The 21,440-nt window shown below is 50.8% G+C and overlaps 3 protein-coding genes across 22 annotated transcripts in view; 2 read left to right on the forward strand and 1 right to left on the reverse strand.

Moving 5' to 3' along the window:
• OTUD3 (OTU deubiquitinase 3) overlaps positions 1–20,881 on the reverse strand; it is a 55,750-nt gene extending 34,869 nt beyond the window's left edge. For 5 of the 17 annotated variants that reach the window (XR_014028185.1, XR_014028186.1, XR_014028187.1 and 2 more), the window contains exons 1-7: positions 20,253–20,865; positions 19,637–19,785; positions 19,222–19,334; positions 18,555–18,677; positions 18,264–18,395; positions 17,966–18,062; positions 14,404–14,489 (exon numbers count right to left, since the gene is read on the reverse strand). Coding sequence is in view for 10 of the 17 variants with exons in the window: in XM_081341157.1 (XP_081197283.1) it covers positions 14,404–14,489; positions 17,966–18,062; positions 18,264–18,395; positions 18,555–18,677; positions 19,222–19,334; positions 19,637–19,785; positions 20,253–20,449 (897 nt within the window). In the remaining 7 variants the exon portion in view is untranslated. Of the gene's footprint in view, positions 1–2,468; positions 2,606–3,036; positions 3,509–3,709; positions 3,917–6,217; positions 6,278–6,406; positions 6,449–12,443; positions 12,570–14,314; positions 14,490–15,616; positions 16,408–17,090; positions 17,252–17,271; positions 17,577–17,965; positions 18,063–18,263; positions 18,396–18,554; positions 18,678–19,221; positions 19,335–19,636; positions 19,786–20,252 lie in introns of those variants that run through there. The other 12 variants (XR_014028189.1, XR_014028190.1, XR_014028191.1 and 9 more) reach the window with 12 other exon arrangements.
• On the forward strand, positions 78–2,392 carry LOC308675681 (neutral phospholipase A2 ammodytin I2). Its single transcript, XM_081341173.1, has 6 exons — positions 78–211; positions 375–430; positions 674–806; positions 1,480–1,580; positions 1,714–1,886; positions 2,318–2,392. Exons 2-5 carry the CDS (start codon positions 391–393, stop codon positions 1,851–1,853), a joined length of 414 nt encoding a protein of 137 aa, XP_081197299.1. The 5' UTR covers positions 78–211; positions 375–390; the 3' UTR covers positions 1,854–1,886; positions 2,318–2,392.
• LOC308675678 (group IIE secretory phospholipase A2-like) lies at positions 11,827–15,311 on the forward strand. 4 transcript variants are annotated; one of them, XM_081341168.1, is made up of 6 exons: positions 11,827–12,033; positions 12,691–12,848; positions 12,991–13,067; positions 13,855–13,996; positions 14,442–14,548; positions 15,026–15,309. In XM_081341168.1, the coding sequence occupies exons 3-6, from the start codon at positions 13,022–13,024 to the stop codon at positions 15,199–15,201; spliced, it is 471 nt and encodes a 156-aa protein (XP_081197294.1). In that variant the 5' UTR covers positions 11,827–12,033; positions 12,691–12,848; positions 12,991–13,021; the 3' UTR covers positions 15,202–15,309. The 4 variants fall into 4 exon arrangements, with proteins under 4 accessions (XP_081197294.1, XP_081197292.1, XP_081197293.1 ...); XM_081341166.1 differs by having other exon boundaries at positions 12,691–13,067; positions 15,026–15,305; XM_081341167.1 differs by having other exon boundaries at positions 11,843–12,080; positions 12,691–13,067; positions 15,026–15,305.
• Positions 20,882–21,440: the final 559 nt, after the last annotated feature.

The raw sequence follows: 21,440 nt of genomic DNA on the forward strand, positions 1-21,440 counted from the left end.
GGGGGAGCTTGGAGACGGGAAGGGGAGCCACCCAGAGAGCTTTGTGAAGGTGGCCCGCCAGGTGACAGCGAGGATCACCTGCCGGGTGTAGTGGGGAAGTCCCTCCCCTGCCACATAAAAGGTGCCAGCCGCATCTTCGGGGGCCAGAGGAGCAGAGGGAGCCTGGAGGTGCTTCTGGACCCCCTTCAACTCTGAGACAAGGCTGCCAGCTGTAAGTAGCCCCATCTTGGCCATTTCCCCCTGCCCGGCTTCTCATTCGGATGCTTGCCTGCAGGTTATCCTTGACTTACAGTCGTTTGTTTAGTGACCCTTCTAGGGCCACTTTACAGACTTTTCACAAGCGGAGGCCATTAACGGGGTCTGCTCATTTCCAGGTCTGGATTCAGGAGGATGAGGACTCTCTGGATAGTGGCCGTGTGCCTGATAGGCGGTGAGTGAAGAAAAACAGTAAAATGGGCAGCTAGTTCTGCTCTCTTCGCAGAAGGTAAAGCGGAGGGGTTACAGGTTGTATTTGACTTTACTTACCGACATCAGGACAAGAAAATTCACCGTTAAGCAAGGCATCATGTCACCACATCTTGTTTTGCTGTGGTCGTTAAGCGAGGACTGCCGGCATCTGCCATTAACCCTACAGAGAAGTCGAGGGAGGCTGAAACTTTCTCTCTTTTTCCAGTTGAAGGGAACCTTTACCAGTTCGGGAATATGATCTTCAAAATGACGAAGAAGAGCGCTCTTCTTTCCTACAGCAATTACGGATGCTACTGCGGCTGGGGGGGCAAAGGCAAGCCACAGGACGCCACCGACCGGTAAGCCCGTAACGCCCAATGAGCAGAAGGTGGAAGCCACCCAGCAGGGCCGTGAGGAAGACTTCTTCCCTTCGGGGGGGGGGGGGAATAAATTCAGACACTTGGCAACTGGCTCATGTTTATGACGGTCACAGTGTCCCGGGCTCCCGTGATCCCCCTTTTGCGACCTCTGGATAAGCAAAATCAAGGGGGAAGAAGCCGGATTCCCTTCAGAACTGCTAAGTTAAGAAACGCAGTGGGTAGAAAGGTTATAAAAAGGGGGCAAAACTCACTTAACGACTGTCTTGCTCAGCAATGGGCTCAACTGTGGCTGTAAGGCGAGGACCATCTGTGCGTGGAAGAGTCCCTTCCTCTGCCGCCAGAATAGCTCCCATCGTCCTCAGTCACCATCCAGGATTTGTCACATCTCCAGATGTTGGAAAGGAACCAGCTTGGAGAAGGCACACTTATACACACAAACAAAGCAAAAACACAAACAGACCGTTTTGCCTCTGCCAAATATCCCCATTGCAAATGATTTCACACGAGTTCTTGGGACCGGGGAGCGTCTCTGCAGAACCGGTGGGCACCCCAATCGTTTTCCAATCTTGGGGTGCCAGCACCTCACCCCCACTGCTGGACAGGGACCCTCTTTCGGCTAACTCTGTCCTGCCCCCTCCCTCCCTCCCTCCAGCTGCTGCTTCGTACACGACTGCTGTTACGGGAGAGTGAACGGCTGCGACCCCAAACTGTCCATCTACTCCTACAGCTTTGAGAACGGGGATATCGTCTGTGGTGAGTGGATGCAGAGACCTGGGTTCAAATGCTCCCTGAGCCAGAACCAAGCTGGCCAGGCCAGGATTTGCAGCCCTAGGCTGAGCCGTCCGAGAGGGTGGGCAGGATTAACCAGGGTTTGTTCTGCCTGCAGGAGGCGACGACCCATGCCTGAGGGCTGTTTGTGAGTGCGACAGGGTCGCGGCAATCTGCTTTGGAGAGAATCTGAATACGTACGACAAAAAATATAAGAACTACCCATCCTCTCATTGCACGGAGACAGAGCAATGCTAAGTCTCTGCAGGACGGGAAAAACCCCTCCAATTAATTTTAATTTAATTTTAATTTAATAACATTTATATACCGCCCTTCTCCCTGAGGACTCAGGGCGGTTCACAGGGCAGAATAAAATAGCAAATACAAACATTAAAAAAAGATTAAACAATTGCCCTAGTTAAAAACAATGGAAATACAGTGCTAAAAACCCCAAGAAAAATTAAAAGACCAAAGATAAAACAACCCCAGCAATCCCCATCAGGCTAGGCCAGCTTGTACAAACAGAAATGTCTTAAGATCGCGGCGAAAGGAGCGAAGATCGGGCGCCATCCGGAGCTCTACCGGTAGCTGATTCCACAGCTCCGGAGCGCCCACAGAGAAGGATCTCCCCCTGGGGGCCACCAATCGACATTCTCTGATCGGTGGCACCCTGAGGAGGCCCTCTCTGTGGGAACGCACAGGGCGCAGGGAGCTTGATGAACCACAATTGTGGTTGTGTTACTCTATTATTCTGAATGCAATACTGAGCAATAAACAGGTGTCAGCTCTACACTCAATGGGCCTGCAGTCTCTCTTATTACGCATCTTTGTGTATAATGCAAACACAAGATAGGAAACCTGCCTCTCCGGCTGCCCCATCAAGATTTCCTGCTTCCCTGTTGTCAATTTGGGAGCTTCAGCAAATTAACATTATTGTCCTCAAGGTTCTGAATAAAGGAATTAGAGAGGATTCCTTCCACTGAGCTAGGATACAGAGTCAAGTTGAAAACCTGGGGACCGAAACAGAGACACAGAGAGGCTGTTAAAAAGCCATTAGAGATTCTAGTCCTCATGGAACCCCTTTCAAGGACAGATCTTCTCTTCCACAAAGCATTTTTGCAGTGGGGGGAGGGAGGAAGACTTTACCAGAAGAGGGCAGGGCCCGATCCCTTTTCACACCACCGCCCGGAGAGTAGGAGTGGCTGATGGCAGGAGTGTGAATCCCTGTGTCAGAAGAACTCTTACTCCCCATTGAAAATTTTCCTGCTCTGTTGACCCAGAATTAGGAGACAGCAAAGGAAGTATCAATTCTGGATAGGTGCAGATGGACCTGCTGACTTTGGGCACTTGCAGAGTCATGGATGCAGGGTCAGAAAAAGACAGCAAGGAAAACACCCCATTTCCTAACCCACCCGGGAACGTACGATGTCTTTAGGGAAACCCCCCAAAAGGGAACATTTTTAGCTACTTCTGCTTTCTCCCTTCTTATCTACACTGTGCCAGACTTACTGGGCGAAATCTTTATCTTGTCTGTGCCAGCTTTGCCGGGTGGATTGCTTAGGTCATCAGAAGGAATAAATACAAGGATTTCTTGTCATTTGGGGCTTTTCTCTTTCAGAGGAGCCCGTCTTTGTTCAGCTGAATAAAAATGTAAAGCTTAAAGGCAACTTCTGGTTTCCTGTATTTTTTTTATCAAGGAAAACCTCAGAAGCTGCCCAGCATTTTGGGCCAGCCAGGCTTCCAGGAGAGGTGCTTGGTCCCAGGGAGGCTCAGGAAAGGGGGAGGCGCCAAGAGCGCTCCGGGATTTTCTGGAGGTGCTCCCCCCCTTCTTGACTCTTCACTGTGGTTTTTAACAGGAACCAGGTTTTTTCTTCTTGGTTGCCTTTTACTTGCTTCCTGCATACTCAGGAGGGCTGAAGATAATGCAAGGTACAAAGATACACATTGCTTTGTTGCACAGGATTGCCTACGGGATTGTGTGTACGTGTAAATGTGTGCTTGTTTCCTTGAATCATTTCCCACCGATGACCAGAGCTATGCGGAAGGGTTTGCCTTAGCCACACCTAGACCCCCCGCAAAGTCTGGGGGTGTTTAGAAAGCAAGGGGGGGCTAACCTTGTACTCTTGTGCTCCAACGGGTTATGAGTGTTGAACTTGTGGTTGCTCTGAGGTTTGTGGTTGCTCCTTATATATATTTCCCGCTGTTGACCAGGCCTAGGCGTGATACTGGTCTTAGCCAAAGGTCAGTGGATCTCTGGTGACCCAACAGGCTGTGCAAGTGGTGTGAGTGACTTGAACACATGAGCTCAGTCCCAGGAAGACCTGTTACAAGGAATAAAAAGAAGGAATGTGCCCTCAGCCCCCTTGAGTGTGTCATAAAAGAACTTTGGTAAGCTTAAAACCCATCGGGATATGAAAGTGAAACTCTAATTAAGTACAATGCTCTCTGTCACCAGGACATACCCACTCTTTGGCCCACGGGGGGATCCATAGATTTCGGAGTTTTTGAAACCACGGGAGACTATGCTTAAAGAGGCATGGATCATGATCAGCAAGCTTAATATGCACTTTCTTGGACCTTACACAAGAATAAGCAGGTGCTTAAGGACTGTGGGTTGTGATGACCTTCCGCGGCACCACCTTTTCCTCTTTCGCTTCTGCTCCATCACCTGATAAGGGGATCTACTCCCTCACAGGGCAGGTAGCCAGGGGAAGGGGAGACACTAATAAGGTCCTGGTTCATACCCGCTTCTCCACGTCTAACCGTTACGCATGGGAGGACCGATTGAGTTCTTACACTGAAACCCCCACAAATATTCTGAATTGGTTCTGTCCATTATTCAAACTTATACCACTAACTGGGCAGACCTCCACTAACTGGACATCTTTTTAACAGCAGAGGAAAGACGTTTGGTAGGAAATGCTGTTAAAAAGAAAGGAAGGCCCTTTGTCCTGCAACTTAAAAGGTTTCCAAGACACTGTTCTCACTGCATTGCAGATTGCCCTCCCTAAAGAGAAAAATTTGGGCAAAATTTATGATGTTCATCAGTTGCCAGTGACTTCCTTGAGCTCCCCAGATGTTACGTGCGAATTACAGAAGATGGAGGGGACTTCAGCCAACAATAGAAAAATTGTTGCAAGTAGTTTATAAAGCCTACATGACATGACCAGAAGTGATAACCGGGGGGGCTAAAAAGGCTGAAAAACAAAATATTGTCTTGCTGGCTTTGCAACAGGTGCCCCTAGTCGAAGGGGGAAGAAGTGGGGCTTGCGGAAGAGGATGGTGAGGAGTGGTAGGGCCCCCTCAAGAGAGAAATGGGACAATGTCACCCAGATTCCAGGCACCACCCTGACCCCCCACTGCAGTCTTTTGCCCTACAACAGGACCAGTGTTGTATATGCATGACATTTGGCCCCTGGAGTAGGGAATGTCTTTTCTGTTCCCTTCCTAACCTTACTATAGGCTGCTGTTCCAGAACCATGCTCCAGAAATAAGTGGGGTTGGGTGAGGGGCTGGGGGCCTTTGGCTCCCTGCCCTTAGGGATGATTCTTCCTCTTCACCCCTGGTCAAATTCCAGAACCAGAGGAAAACAACAGCCTTTTTGACTGACACAAGGGCATCGCATTCAGCATTAAATGAGCCCCTCAGAAACCTTTCAGGTCTTTGGGGCGAATGGCCATTCTGTGTCAGCTGCAACACTCAATCCTTTGGAACGCTTTATGGGTGGTATTCGCCTTACTCATGAATTTCTTTACCTTCCAGTCTGCCCTATGCCCCTTTCAGTTTGTGCTTTGCTTGCTAAGTTACAAGCCACCATATTTGCTCGAATGGCTAAGCCTTGTATCAGGCTACCAAGGAAACGGTTCGCCTTATATGTGGCTGAAAGCAAAGGGGTGGCTGCTGGAGTCTTTACTCAGACCCTTGGTACTCGGTCTCACCCAGTGGCCCGTTTCTCCAAACAGCTTGAACTTATTGCTCAAAGATGGCCGGCATGCCTTTGGGCTGCAGCAGGATTTTTCAAAGATCCTGGAGCACTGGGGAACTACCAGAGGACTGGAAGAGAGCTGATGTAGTTCCCATCTTCAAAAAAGGGAAAAAAATAGATCCAGGAAACTACAGACCTATCAGCCTGACCTCAATACCTGGGAAGATTCTGGAAAAGATAATCAAACAACAAATCAGCGAACACCTTGATGCAAACAAAGTCATCACTAAAAGTCAACATGGGTTTGTCAAAAACAGATCATGCCAGACAAATCTTATTACATTCTTTGACCAAGTGACAAAACTAGTGGACCAGAGGAATGCTGTAGATATAATTTACTAGGACTTCAGTAAGGCATTTGATAAAGTAGATCACAACCTACTACTTGATAAGATAGAAAAATGTGGGTTAGATAGCATTACCACTAGATGGATTCGTAGCTGGCTGACAGGCCGTACTCAGCGTGTGGTCCTCAATGGAACCGCATCTACATGGAAGGAAGTGTGTAGTGGGGTGCCCCAGGGCTCTGTTCTGGGCCCAGTGCTCTTCAATATCTTCATTAATGATTTGGATGAGGGGATAGATGGGGAACTCATCAAATTTGCAGACGACACCAAGCTGGCAGGAATAGCCAATACTCCAGAAGATAGGCTTAAGATACAGAAGGATCTGGACAGACTCGAACACTGGGCACTATCTAACAAAATGAAATTCAATGGTGAAAAAAGTAAGGTTCTACATTTAGGCAGGAAAAATCAAATGCATAGGTATAGTATAGGTGGTACCTTGCTCAATAGTAGTAACTGTGAGAGGGATCTCGGAGTCTTAGTAGACAATCACTTCAATATGAGCCAGCAGTGTGCTGCAGCTGCCAAAAAAGCCAACACAGTGCTAGGCTGCATTAACAGAGGGATAGAATCAAGATCAAGTGAAGTACTAATACCACTTTACAATGCTTTGGTAAGGCCACACCTGGAATACTGCATCCAGTTTTGGTCACCACGATGTAAAAAAGATGTCGAGACTCTAGAAAGGGTACAGAGAAGAGCAACAAAGATGATTAGGGGGCTGGAGGCTAAAACATATAGGGAACGGTTACTGGAATTGGGTATGTGTAGTTTAATGAAGAGAAGGGTGAGGGGTGACATGATAGCAGTGTTCCAATATCTCAGGGGCTACCACAAAGAAGAGGGAGTCAAGCTATTCTCCAAAGCACCTGAAAGCAGGACAAGAAGCAATGGATGGAAACTAGTCAAGGAGAGAAGCAACCTAGAACTAAGGAGAAACTTCCTGACAGTGAGGACAATTAACCAGTGGAACAACCTGCCTCCAGAGGTGGTGAATGCTCCAACACTGGAGGTTTTTAAGAAGAGACTGGACAGCCATTTGCCTGAAATGGTATAAGGTTTCCTGCCTGAGCAGGGGGTTGGACTAGATGACCTCCAAGGTCCCTTCCAACTTTATTATTATTATTATTATTATTATTATTATTATTATTATTATTATTATTATTATTTATTCTGCTTTTGGAGGCTGCTGAACAATTAACTTGTGGGGCTCCTACCACAGTGGAAACACCTCATTCCATCCAGGACTTGTAAGCCTGCAAAGGGGGGCGGTATTGGTTTATAGCCTCCTGTCACACATGTGAGGGCCCATGTTAGGGTTGATACTAAACATGGAAGGGGAAACACCTTGGCCGAACGCACTACAAAGTCTGCCGCTTCAGGTCCCGTCCCCTTGGTATGTGGGTGCGCTTGTACCCTCACATTTGTCTGTGCTGGCTGCAACATATATTTGACAGGATGGACATAGACCTTACAGATTGGGTGCTGTTTATTGTGGACGTAGGCTGGAGAAGGATGGGAAACGCCTTCTCCCAAAATGTGAATTATGGGCCCTCTTATAAAAACTGCATGCCAGCATTCGTGGCTGAGTTTCTTATAAAGGACTACATTTGTCCTAGGATCTATAACAAGACCCTCACAACGATCGAGCAATGTGTGATTTCTCGATGAAATGATCCTGTGGAAATGATTTAAGTTCCCCTCGGGGAGGCTTGGGGCTGGCCAGGATCCTGCCAGTTTTGGGGAGGTTGATTTTACTGAGTTGCCATCGATGCGGAGTTTTAGCTACTTGCAAGTATTTTTGGGTGCTTTCTCTGGAGAGAATGAGGCTTTCCCTGTGGAAGTAACGAGGCATGTGAGGTGGTCGAGGCCCTCCTGAAGGGAACTGTTCCGCCTATTCTCTTTCCCATACCAAGGCTTTGGCTCTGACGATGGCCCCACTGATGTAATCAGAAAGAAGAAATACAAGGATTTCTTGTCATTCGCGGCTTCTCTCTTTAGAGGAGCCCGTCTTTGTACAGCTGAATAAACACGTAAAGCTTAAAGGCAACTTCTGGATACGTGTATTTGTTTCACCAAGAAAACCTTAGAACCTGCACAGCAGCTCCTTTCTTTATATTGCGGTTTTTAAAACTTCTTCCAGCATTTTCTTCTTGTATAGGCGTGACATTTGGCCCCTGGAGTAGGGATTGTCTTTTATGCTCCCTTCCTAACCTTCCTATCGGCTGCTGCTCCAGAAATAAGGGTGGGTGGGTGAGGGGCTGGGGGCCTTTGGCTCCCTGCCCTTATGGATAATTCTTCCTCTTCACCCCTGGTCAAATTCCAGAACCAGAGGAAAACAACAGCCTTTTTGACTGAGACAAGGGCATCGCGTTCAGCATTAAATGAGCCCCTCGGAAACCTTCCAGGTCTTTGGGGCGAGTGGCCATTCTGTGTCAGCTGCAACACTCAACCCTTTGGAACGCTTCATGGGTGGTCTTCGCCTTACTCATCAATTTCTTTATCTTCCAGTCTGCCCTATGCCCCTTTCAGTTTGTGCTTTGCTTGCTAAATTACAAGCCACCATCTTTGCTCAAATGGCTAAGCCTTGTATCAGGCTACCAAGGAAACGGTTCGCCTTATATGTGGCTGGGGTGGCTGCTGGAGTCCTTACTCAGAGCCTTGGTACTTGGTCTCACCCAGGGGCTTGTTTCTCCGAACAGCTTGATCTTATTGCTCAAAGATGGCCAGCATGCCTTTTTTATTTATTTATTTATTTTAATTCCATTTATATCCCGCCCTTCTCCGAAGACTCAGGGCGGCTTACAATTTAAGCACAAACCAATGTGCTTAGCAATAGCCTTCATTCTATGTATATGCCTGCTTATTAGGGCTTTCGGGGGGCCCCAAGCGGCATTATTACAAAGTCAGCTTATTGCCCCCAACAATCTGGGTCCTCATTTTACCTACCTCGGAAGGATGGAAGGCTGAGTCAACCTTGAGCCTGGTGGGATGCGAACTTGCACTAATTGCAGGCAGCTGGTGTTACTTAGGGAGGCATTAGCCCACTGCTCCACCAAGGCTCCTTTGGGCTGCAGTAGCTGCCGTTCTGCTTTTGGAGGCTGCTGAACAATTAACCTGTGGGGCTCCTACCACAGTGAAAACACCTCATTCCATCCAGGACTTGTAAGCCTGCAAAGGGGGGAGGACTGGTTTATAGCCTCCTGACACACATGTGAGGGCCCATGTTAGGGTTGATACTAAACATGGAAGGGGAAACACCTTGGCCGAACGCACTACAAAGTCTGCCGCTTCAGGTCCTCTGTCCCCTTGGTATGTGGATGCGCTTGTACCCTCACATTTGCCTTTGTTGCCTGCAACATATATTTGAAAGGATGGGCACAGAGCTTATAGACTGGGTGCTGTTTCATCGTGGATGTAGGCTGGAGAAGGACAGGAAACGACTTCTCCCAAAATGTGAATTATGGGCCCTCTTACAAAAATTGCCAGCATTCATGGCTGAGTTTCTTATAAAGGACTATATTTGTCCTAGGATCTATAACAAGACCCTCACAACAATCGAGCAATGTGTGATTTCTCGATGAAATGATCCTGTGGAAATGATTTAGGTTCCCCTCGGGGAGGCTTGGGGCTGGCCAGGATCCTGCCAGTTTTGGGGAGGTTGATTTTACTGAGTTGCCATGGATGTGGAGTTTTAGCTACTTGCAAGTGTTTGTGGGTGCTTTCTCTGGAGAGAATGAGGCTTTCCCTGTGGAAGTAACGAGGCATGTGAGGTGGTCGAGGCCCTCCTGAAGGGAATTATTCCCCCTTTTCTCTTTCCCATACCAAGGCTTTGGCTCTGACGATGGCCCCACTTTATCACTGACATTACCCAGCAGAAGTCTCAGGCTCTTGGGATTGTTATTACAGGTCTTATTACAGGTGGGTCTTATTACAGGTGGGGATGAGACAGCATATAGGGCGGAGGTACAAAATCTATCCAACAATTTGCACCTGATCATCGGCAAGACGAAAGAGATGGTACTAGACTTCGGGAGAAAAAAGGAGGAACCTGCCCTACTTTACATCGGGGAGGACTGTGTGGAGAGAGCTTCCTCCTTTAAATTTCTGGGAGTCTACCTCTGCGAAGATCTGACCTGGAAAGTTAACACAACCCAGGTGGCCAGAAAGGCCCAACAGAGGCTTCACTTTCTTAGGGTCTTGCGGAAGAACAGGGTAGTGACCCTCTTTTACCGGTCTACTATAGAGAGCATCCTCTCGTATGGTATTGTGGTTTGGTATGCTGGTCTGACAGCCGTGGACAGGAAACTATTACAGAGGGTAGTGAGCACAGCACAAGACATTGTGGGCTGTCCCCTGACACCACTGGATGACATCGCCAGGGCTCGCTGCCTTGGAAGAGTGAGGAAGATTCTCAGGGATGACTCACACCCTGGACGGTATCTCTTTACTCTCCTAACATCCGGTAGGAGATATAAGAGTATAGCCAGCCGTACCAAAAGGCTGAAAAATAGCTTTTATCCGTGGGCTGTTAGGCTTTTAAATGGGATATAATCTCCGTGAACTTATGCAGAATTGACTTGGGAGGCCGGTGTGTGGTGTAGTTGGTTCACATGGTGTAGTAGGATGGGGGGTTTGTTGTCACTGTGTGTTGGGGGGAGAGAGCACGGGGGGAGGCTCAGCTAATCTCAATGTACACATGTTGTACTTTGACAATAAAGGTTTATTATTATTATTCTGTTTGGCTGCTTCCTTTGGCTGTCTTTCTTCAGCTGAATTAATACGTAAAGCTTAAAGGCAACTTCTGGTTTCCTGTATGTTTTTTATCAAGCCAAACTTCAGAACCTGCAGAGCAGCTCCTTTGTTTATATTGTGGCTTTTAAATCTTCTTCCACCATTTTTTCCTTGTGTTTTTATTCCAGGCTGGTTCCAAGCTTAATAGAGGGTGTGCAAAATAAACACACAAACAAGCAATTGCTGTGGCACCGCTGGCATCACACAGGCCGGGGGGGGGGGGGAGAGAGAGAGAGACGGAGAAAGTGTATTGTGTTTGCTTTTTGTTGGCTGCTCAAAACAGCTTCCTGGGGTGTGGACACCATTTCTGGCTGGGTGGGAGTTGAACCGGACGGTGGACGTCCGAGGTTGCCTTTTGGGGAGACCAAACAGCAGCTAGGCCTCGGCTTACATTTCACTTAGTGAATGCTTCAAGTTACAGTGAAAAGACTTCACACGACCGCTGCATCACCTGATCAAAATTCAGACACTTGGCAACTGACTTATGAGTCAGTTATGACGGTCACAGTGCCCCGGGGGGGTGTCACATGATCCCCTTTTAAGACCTTCCAAGAAGGGAAGGCAATAGGCAAGCGAGATTCACCTCACAACCAGGTTACTAACTTATCAACTGCAGTGATTTGCTTAACAACTGCCACAAAAAAGTCGCAAAATGGGGCAAAACTCACATAGTAAAGGACTATGTGCTAGACTTTAAGGGGCACCCTAAGTGCCTTAATGACTAGCCCCCCCAAGTGTCCAGAAAGACGAAGACAGCGAAAGGAAGATGCCATCACAGCCCTGAGGTCAAGCAAGAGGCAAATTCATGTCCAGTTGCCAAAGTTTTCATGGCCTTTGGGAGAGGCCGGGTCAGCTGACCTGACCTGCAGCTCTGCCCGAGGTCAGACTGGCGCCACGGACCAGTTCCCCCAGCTTGGAATTTTGCCAGGGGCTGAGAGGCCATCAAAAGGTCCCTTGAGGACAAGGACTGAGCAAACATCTCCTTATCTTCTTGACTCTTCCTTCAAGGCCTCCTTTGAACGCTGTCCCGTGGGGCGGATATCTGACACTATGCAAGTCCTCAAACGTGCCGAGGTTTTGAAGGGCTCTCCCTGCTCAAGGAGAGCGCCTAGAAAGCTGTGCTGGCTGCCGAGAAGAACGGACATGTTTCCTTGTCCACTGAGGCGGGCAGAGCACAAAGGAAGCCCCGTGTGATTCTGGGCACCCCATTTCCAGCAGAACGTGGGCGGATTAACACAGATTCAGAAGAAGGTAACAGAGACTCCAGGAAAGGACCGTTGAGGACCGATTGGAGAAATAAGAGATTTGTAAGGTGAAGAAAAAGAGAAGACTCAGGGAAAACAAGATGGCGGCGTTGAGGTAGAAAAAGGAACAGACAAACAAGATGGTCAGGAAGTTCTATTCCACATCCGCAAGAACTAAACTGGATTAAATTTGGATTAATTCAAATTTGGATTAAAAAACTCACATTCCAAGTCACAATCAGCAGGATTAAGTACAGGGAATCCTCGACTTACAATCGTTCTTTTAGACGGTCTCGGGCCGTACTATTAAAAGCTGTGGGTGTGCCTGGTTGGTTTTCTGGCTTCTTGCAGAGAGTGATCTAGATGGGCTTTGTGGTCCTTTCGAACTGGGGTTTGCTGGGCTGTGTAATTTCCGAACGACGCTTATGACTAGGTTGAACTTCAGGATCCAGGAAAGCGGCTGAACTTCCACTGGAAAGTTCACCACAAACTGGATCCACCACTCCAGGTCCAGCACAAATCGAGTGACAAAAGGGTGTTGCTTCTCCTGGCATCACCCCCTCTGGGTTGCTGACTTGGAGACTGTGTGTAATCTGTGGAAGGACTGGAGAGAAGGTGGGCCTGGCTGACCATCCTGGTTTTGTACACACCCTCTGAAAACACCTCGATGATGCCTGCAGGCCTCCCTGGATGAGTTGTGTCTTTTCCCCTTCTTTTGATCCCAGGTTGACAGATCTGGACCTGCCCTGACAAAGTTTGAACTTTTCTAGCTGTCACGGAAAAAACAACAACTCTAGGGTTGACAAGTGAGGCTGACGGCATTTTGTTCAGCGCTGAAGGCAGGGCCACCACAAGCTGATGTGGACTATAAGCCCATTGCCCTGTAAGCCTCCACTGGTTGGGCTTCGTCTGGGACTCTGGGAAGTGGAGTTAATCAGCTGGAGGGGGCTGGACTAGGAGACCTCCAGGGTTCCTCCCAACCCAAGGACTGTAGTGTTTCGTGTCCGGTTTACTGTTCCATCCAGGAAGGGAGGAAGACTCTGCACCGTCTTCAGGATGGCCTGTCCTTTCGGAGGCAGTAGCCCCGTCCTTCTCCTCTGTGGTAGGTCCTCGCCTTAAAGATGGCAGAGGGGGAAGGGGTGGACGAAGGAAAGGACGAGGCAGAACCCAGCAGAGGCAAAGAAGGGGAACATTTTCCTGATCTAGGGGTTGTTAACTGCATTTGTTCAGGGAATATTATTCCAGCACCCCAGATTAAGAAGAATCGGCAAGAGGAAGAAGTGTGTTTGGAGTTTTACAGATCAATAAAGGGATGAATTGGGGAGTCCTGGGTGCTCTCTGAGCTTGGTGGTTTCCTTGCAGACGTTTCATGACCCAGCCAGGTAACGTCATCAGTGCTAGGAGGGAGTGGAGTTTGCCGAGAGGGAGGAGGAGGAGGAGGAGGAAAACTGTGGGGTCCTGGGTCCTCTCCGGGCTTGGTGGCTTCCTTGCAGACGTGTCATGAGCCAGCCAGGTAACGTCATCGGTAATGCTACCTCGCTTGGTGACGAAACACCTGCCACAACACAGCCCACCTCAGAGAGCCCCCGGGAGCCCCGATGCAGCCCAGCCTCATTTGATCCAAGAGCTGCACAAGTTTGTTCCGCCTCCAGCGTGAGCAGCGGGGTTGGACTAGAAGACCTCCGAGGTCCCTTCCTTCCAGCCCTGTGGGACTCTTATCCAGCCCTGCGTGGGTCAGAATTGCACGCTCAGCGAAGGCCAAATCCTGTTTGGACTGGGGAGCAGGAGAGGACCGCCTGGGGGACGGGGCAGGGGTGACCCGGGCCGGAATTGCCAGTGAGGGCCACTTGGGAGTGGGGTGATGGCTACCCTCTCGGTCTGCCTTCCAGTTCTGGTCTTTGCCAGTGCCAACTTGATCCAGTTTGGCCACATCATCGAACACTTGACCGGAAGACACGCCCTGATTTACAACGGCTACGGTTGCTACTGTGGGCTGGGCGGCTCCCGGCAGCCGGTGGACGCCACCGATTGGTAAGGGGGGGCCCTCGGGTGACCTGGGAGGGGCCCCAGCTTCTCCTAAGCTAAAGGGGCACCTGTGGATCTAAGGAGCGTCTCCAGAGCCCCCCTCATTTCTCAGAGGGAACCTCCGCCCACCTCTGCTTTCTTTCGCATCAGGTGGGCACCAGCCGGGTGGCACGTAGTCCTCAGTTTACAACTGCTCACTTAGTGACCGTTCAAAGTTACAGTGGATAAAATTCAAGAACCAGAGACGGGCGGGGCGGCCCCAGGTCCCGAAGTGACCTTAAACAAGTTATTCCCTGTGAAAACCACAAAGCCACCCAACTCCACTCACGTTTTAAGAGTTTGCTTTCAAAATATTGTCCCAGGCAGGTGCCCAACGGCCCCGGATGCCGAGACGGATACAGTGACGTTGTTACCTTGTCCGCACAATTGTGGCTCTGTTCTTTGCTTCCAGGTGCTGCCGAGTTCATGACTGCTGCTATCAGGCCCTGTCGCGGCGCCACTGCAAACCCAAAATGGAGAAATATTTCTACTCCCTCAGGAAAGACACCGTCACTTGCGGTACGTGGGAACACAAACCATGTCGGAGCAAACTTGGGTAACAGTGAAGAGCTCCCAGAATCCCCTGCAAATTCCAGGCTGGCTGGGGATGCTGGGGTTTGAGGTCCACGTGACCAGAGGGGGCCGGGAAGATCAGCTGGCCTTATCCTTTGCATCACAGAGGGGGTATAAGCTGTCTTAAAATGTGGCCAGGGAGAGGGCAGGCAGTTTGAATCTGGGTCAAAAGTCCTTTTTTGGGGTGGGGTGGGGTAGTCCACTGTAACTTCTAACCGTCTCTAAGCAACCGGTCATTAAGCGAGGACCATTATTGCTGCTGATTTCTTTTCGATCAAGTGTTTCTCCCAGGAATGCTGTTTAAGAACCGCCTGTCCAAATTTGGGGAAGGTCCCACTTGGGAGGGAGGGGCTCCCAGTTTTGGAGGGCCACAGTCAAAACCAGGTGAAGAAAGACACACACACACACCCCTCTCCTATCTAGGTGGGGAAACCGAATGCCGGCAGCAAACCTGCGAGTGTGACAAAGCCGCAGCCCTCTGTTTCCGCCACTCCAAGTTTCAACGCCAATACATCGGCTACCGCAACCGCCTGTGCGAAGGACCCACCCCACCCTGCCAGGGGGTCTGCTCCCGCTGGGCCCCTACGAAGGGGGGCTGAGGCTGGCCCTCCCAGAACCACCCTGTCCCTGCACGGCCTCCTCTCGCACATCTCCGGATTGTGGTTTTGTGTTTTGTTTTTGTGTGCAATAAAAAAATGTTACGACGGACTCGGCCACGGGTACTTCAAGAGGGGCATTTATGATTCAAGGGGTGGTTTTAATGCAACTATCGAGTTTTCTCAGCGAAGCATCCCTCAAAGCAGATGATAGCTGGGCTAGTCCTACGGCCACGAGAGGGGTCGGAGGGGCGCCAATAACCTGCGTCCCAAGAGCACCGTTTTCTTCCTTTCCCAAACTTGTCAGAGGACTGAGGTGTTTCCACAGCAGAGCAACACTCCCCCCCCCAATTCCCGGGGAGGAGACCCACATATTAACGCATCCCACTGACGCACATTTTGGAAGGAGCTGGAGACAAAGCAACGCAGTAGCCGCCTTTGGAGGAAAACAGGCCCTTTAAGGGAGAACAGCAAACGGCTGTTTCATCAACACGGATAAATTTACAAGCTGAACCTAAAACCGAAGATTGGGATCCTGGGGGGCAGGGCAGGAGGGGAGGGAGAGGGGATATTTCTGGAAAAAGCTCCCCCAAGTGGTGGCTTCTGCCCCCACTTCTGCTTTCTGAAGCCCCTGCATTGCCCTTCCAAGGGAGGAGCCCCCCTCTTGTGAAGCCACACACACAGACACCACTCACCGGCTGAAAGAAACGAGTCGGATGGGAAGGAACCCCTTTCCTGCCCCTCCCAACCCTGCCAGCCCCTTTACACCTCCGGGCAGGACCACCCCAGCCTTTCACTGAAGCCCACGGCAGTCCAGGAAACCTCCGGCCAACAATTCTTTCTACGCCGATGGACGAAAAGAACCTGCCAGGAACGTGAGGAGGGGGATTTGAGTAGGGGCCGGGTCCCCAAACGGGCAAACCACCCACCGTTCATCCTGCCCCCATCGAAAGACACAGCTAAGGGGGCGTGTGTTTGTGTAGATGGGGGGTGGGGGCGGTCCCCCTTCTCTCAAAGAGGCGAAGGCCGTCCAGCGTGGCCGAGTCAGATACTGAGGGCCGCCAAAGTCTTCACCAGGGTGACCTGGGGCTCCCCGGCCGTGCCGTTATTGTGCGAGGGGCCCCCCTTGCCGGCCAGGACTTTCTGCCGGTGCCGCTCCTCCTGCCGCCTCTTCTTCTCCAACCGCTGAAGCTCCTTCTTCTGCCCCTGCTAGAGGAGAAGAGGGGTGGGCAGAAGAAGGCCTCTGCCCGGGGCCTTCCAGAGCCAACTTTGGGGGGGAGGGGGGAGAAGACTCCCAACAGCCTCTTCTCAGAGATGGGGAGGGGGAAAAATCAGGTGCCCGGAGAGGTCGGGAGAAGCAGGAAGGCAGGAAGCAGTTGAGTCACTGCACGTGGGTGACGGTGTCTCTCTGACCGTGTGTGTGTGTGTGTTCAGAGAGGTGACACGCTTGCTCTTTGCGGCCTGAGTCGCTGTGCCCAAAAGACACAAAGAGGCCCGGTCAGGGTGGATCACCAGAGGGTGACAGGAAGAGCATGAGGCAAAGTGGACAAAAGCGCCCAAGGACGAAGGAGCCGGCAGCCCTTCAGATTCCGGCAGATGGCAAAGAGGCTACCAAGGCCCGAAGATTCGGATGAGGAGGGCAGGAGGGAATTTGGTAAATGGTGGTGGGGGTTGGACTAGAAGACCTCCGAGGTCCCTTCCACGCCTGCGACTCCTCCACCCAAGGGGAGAAAATGCCAAAGTTCAGAGCAAAAGGATCAGACCTCGGCAGGAGGGCCGCAGAGGGAGAAATGAGAAGGGGAAGGAAAAAAGCGGGTGGCAGGTGGGGTGAGAAATCCCCAGGGCCCCGGCAGGGCTGGGCGGGGGAAGCTGCGTTCTCTGCTTTCAGGTACCTTTTGACCTGGGCGGTTCTTTTCCACCAGATTCCCGTGGGGTTTATTATTATTGTTTCCGACTTCCTGGCGGCCCAAAGCCCAGCCTTGGCTTCCCCTCTCGTCCCACGGGGCCGGCCTGGGCTGCGGGTTTGGCCTCGTGGCCTGGTTTTCCTCGGCGTCTACAAAGAGAAGGGCCGTGCTCAGCCAGGGGACTCCGCTGCCAGCCTGGCCTCATGGGTACCGGCTCAAGGACGAGCTCAGGAAAGCGGCCGTCCTTTGCGTGGGGGGGAAAAAACCGGGGAACAGATGCCCGCAGCTGTGTCGAGAATCAAGCCGTGAATACGGACACTAAACTGTTTCTGAACAGGATTTCCAAAGGCTAATGGTGCCTTTAGCATCAAGTTGGGGATATTTCTGCTTTTAAAACGTTGACGTTTTGGTCCTGGTGGGTGAATTTATGCCCATTTTGGTTTTTCTCTTCTTGAGTTGGGGAGGAACAGTTGGCTAAAAGGTAAAAAGAAATCCCTTCGTCTGAATTAAGAAGATTCAAGATGAATTGTTGGCAAGATACCACAAAGACTTCCTTACGACTGAGGAGTGCACCCATTTGCAAACACACATGCACGCAGACCCACAAATACACACCAGCTTTTCAAGCAAGCAAACTGATGCTTGCTCGCTGTAAAAATAAGTTTTTGTAACAGAAAATTACTTGGCCTCAACAAAAGTTTCCCTGGGCTCAAATGTTTAAAATCTCTCAGTTTCTCCTTCTGAATTTACAAATATACACTCTCAATTATTGTGGGTACTTTACTGCTTTTTCTACAACATTATATTTTTCTAATACTGCATTTATCATTCTTATCCAGGGAGGGAGGGAGGGAGGGACTTACAGAGTTTTCCCAATTCTTTCATCTGAAAAACGGCAAAGATGGTGGACTCAATGCTGTAGTCTTCTGCCTCCAGGACCTGAGCAATTAAATCGACATCCTGAGAAGGGAAATAAAAAGGGACGCCTTGAATAAATCGCAACTGTCTGGGCTGTCATGTTAAACACAATTTCCCAAATGTATCCCTTAGTAATATAAATTTTGGGCTCAGTTGTGGTTGCAAGTTGAAGGCCACCTGTATAAACACATAAACAAACTTCGAGTGATAGTCGTAAGTCACAAGAGAAAGAAGCGTCCTCACCGAGCACCCGGTGGCATTGCGGACTTTCTGAAGGGCGTCATCCATTTCATCCGGAGTCTCTTCTCTCGGCTGCTCCCCCTCCCCCTTAGCCTGGGGGGCCTCCTTGGTTCTGGCTTCATTTGGGCACAGCATCTGGGCAAGCCAAAGGGGTGCGAGCTTGTGAGAATGGTTTTGTGCTTGTGCAGAAGGAGACGGGCTCCCCTCAGCTCACAGAGTTGAACAACCTTGAGCAGGCAGGTCTGGAGGGCTGTAATCCCTCCCCCCTCCTTTTGCCCCAAGCAGCCAGCCAACCTGCGTCTGCAGCCAAGCGGGAGCCGCCGAGTTATCATTGATCTTTCGGACGCTGTCGTAGTGCTCGCCGTAGCGATACGCAATGTGAAGCTCTCGGGCGCTGCTCTGGTCGGTCCCGTGGATCTGCGACAGGGAGAGGGAAGCTTGAAGTGGGGGCCAGAACGTTGCATGGGCGGGGGGGAGGTTGTTAAAACAAATTTCAAATGGGGAGGGAGGGAAAGGAGGAAGGGGAAAGAGATGGAGGAAAAGAAGGGAGGGGAGGGGAGAAGGATGGATGGATGGAGAAAGGGAGACACAAAGGAAGGAAAAGAGGGAGGAAGGAAGGGACAAACAAGCAGAGCTAGGAGGCAGAGGTGGTCACGACCAGCTTAAAACCAATGAGTTTATAATAGAGTTTAACTTCCAGTGCCGACAATGCTTGCCAAACATTAATAATAATAATGATGTTGTTGGAAAGGACCTTGGAGGTCATTTAATATTTCCCTCTTTTGCTCCTATTAAACATTACAGCTCAAAAGCTCCTGGCGAAGGTTCTAGAAAACCTCCTTGAGGACTCCAAGCCTTTCCTGAGTTTGGGGGGGGCAACCAAATGGTCTGCCAGGAGGTCAAAGCGATGGCGTCAGGGAGCCTCTGCCGGTGGGACGGCTGCTTTTCTTGGGAGACCCACCTGCCAGAGGGGGGCGTTTTGCTGGTGAATGACGATGCTGACTTTGTTGTTCCTCGCAAAGGCCACAATGGCATCGTTGCCGGCAAATGTGCCCGGCTGGGCTAAATTGGCAACTGGAAAAAACAAAAACGAAAGCAAAATTCAAGGAGGAGTGTGTGCAGGAAAAGGAGGCTGCATTTGGGAGGGGGGAAAATGGGCCTGGGAACAACCCAGACGCTCCTCCATCAGGAAGGAAGGGAGACCCACTAAGGCACCCCAATTCCTCAGAGGCCCCTGGAAAGAAAACCAAGCTGGCTCCTGGGGGACAGTGGAAAAGCCACCGTCGGTATTAAAGGATCCAAATTCTAGCCGGGGAAGGCCGGTCCGGTCAAGGGGAGCTTCAGAGCTGTGTTGGGGAGCCGCAGGGGACACCCACGGTGCTTCTCAAATGGGACGTCGTCCTCCACAAAGGGCTCAAAGTCTGCCCGCTGCTGGATCATGTAGGCCACGGTCTCCTGCCGGTGCTTGAGGTGGTTCCGCGAGTGGCCCTCCAGCTGGTCCCCAAGGGCCCTGAAGAGGCAGTTCCTGGGGGGGGGGGAGAAAAAAGGGGGGTTGAGGAGGCCAAGGACGGAGCAGGCTTTGAAGAGCCTGGCTCGGGGACTGGCCGTTGTTTTGCCTCGCTTCATTCTGTTATGAGGGTCCTTATGCGTTCTCAGGAATAGGCATGTATTAGCGAACGTAAACTCAGACAGCACGTTGGTTGAAAAGTTATTACTGCACGTATGGGGAAAAAAATCAATAAGAACTTAATCGGATCAACGACTTGAGACTGGGAGATGGGCGGCACATAAATTACAAATTAAAATAAAATATAAATACAGTAAAAATCAAAGGCTCTGGTCCTCAGTGAGCAGAGCAGAAGTGAGACCAACGCACCTCACAGGATTGTTGTGGTGAAGCGCCCGCCAACCCAACCCGATCAGGCAGGTCGCCAGCAATGACGTCAAAGTCGCGCCACGTAGCCGTCGAGGCGAGGGGCGTGGCTTGCTTACCCGTCGCCCGGCACTTCGCGCAGGCGCAGTCCGAGCGCTCGCAGCTGGTCGTTGAGGCCGCCGCCGCCGGGTTCACCCTCGCCCTGAGCCCGGTTGCGCCTCTCGCGGGCCAGCGCTCTCCGGGCCGCCCGCTCGTCCCGCTTCCTCTCCACCTCCGCCTTCCCGGGTCGCGCCCGCACCGCCTGCTTGCGCGACATCGCCGCCGCGACTCCCCTCGCCACTGCGCCTGCGCTGCCTGGCGACGGAACTGAGAGCCTATAGAGGGGATGTGCCAGAGTGGCGAGATCAGGCCGTAAAAGAAGTGGAAGCCCACGTGGTGGAGGACTCGAATTGCACTTAGTGGATGCTCTGGCTTTCTTCTCATTTTTCTCCGCCCATTGCAGAAAAAGAGCCTTTTCAACCCTTTTTCCCCTTTACTGTATGTAAATCATTTCCAGATGTACAAGACTTCGTTTTGCATAATAATAACGGTTAACCGTGATTTTTTTCCCAATCAGTGGTCAGGCTGCCACTTCTGCAAAAGCCAAACAGGTCCCACAATGGGTGTTGTTTCTCAAGTTTGGCCACTTTAAAAAGGTCTGGACTTCAAATTCCCAGAATTCGCCATTCAGATTTTGTTTTCTGTTTTTCCAAAGTGAACGGAAGGCACGTTCCATGGATGCATCTCCCTGATCTTGCTCGTTATTTATGGCCTTGTTTTTTAATTAGTCTCATGGTCCTTTCCAGAGGGGAATAGAGGAGGGCAGCTTCACAGCAGCTGAATTAAAGCCGCTGCAGCCATCAGGATGATGCATCTTCTCAGCCTGGGGGTCTCCAGAGCAGGTTCCTGCCAATCGGTAAACCCCAGTTGGTTCTCGTTGCAGTTTCGAAGGGCTGCTGATGAACCTCTGCCAGTGTCAAAGGGGGAACTCGGAAATAACTGCCTGGCTCGTGTCTCGCACAGCCCGTGTTTCCCCCCCTTCCTTTTGCCCATTTCCAGAGCGGCTCCTGTGGAGTTGGCTTCTGGCCATCGCTACCCCAATAGAAGGGCAGTGGGGTTAACCAGTAACTGGGCAGCCAGTTCAGAGCAGTCCTGCTCACCTCTGCAGGGATCCATCGTTTGTTGACTCAAGCCCCTTTTTGCCACTTTTACCCAATCCCGTCAGCTCTTACCACGTTTGGTTTAAAGATAATTTTTTCTCAGAACGG

Source organism: Vipera berus, assembly GCF_964194415.1.
Source record: "Vipera berus genome assembly, chromosome: 17".
NCBI lineage: Eukaryota > Metazoa > Chordata > Lepidosauria > Squamata > Viperidae > Vipera > Vipera berus.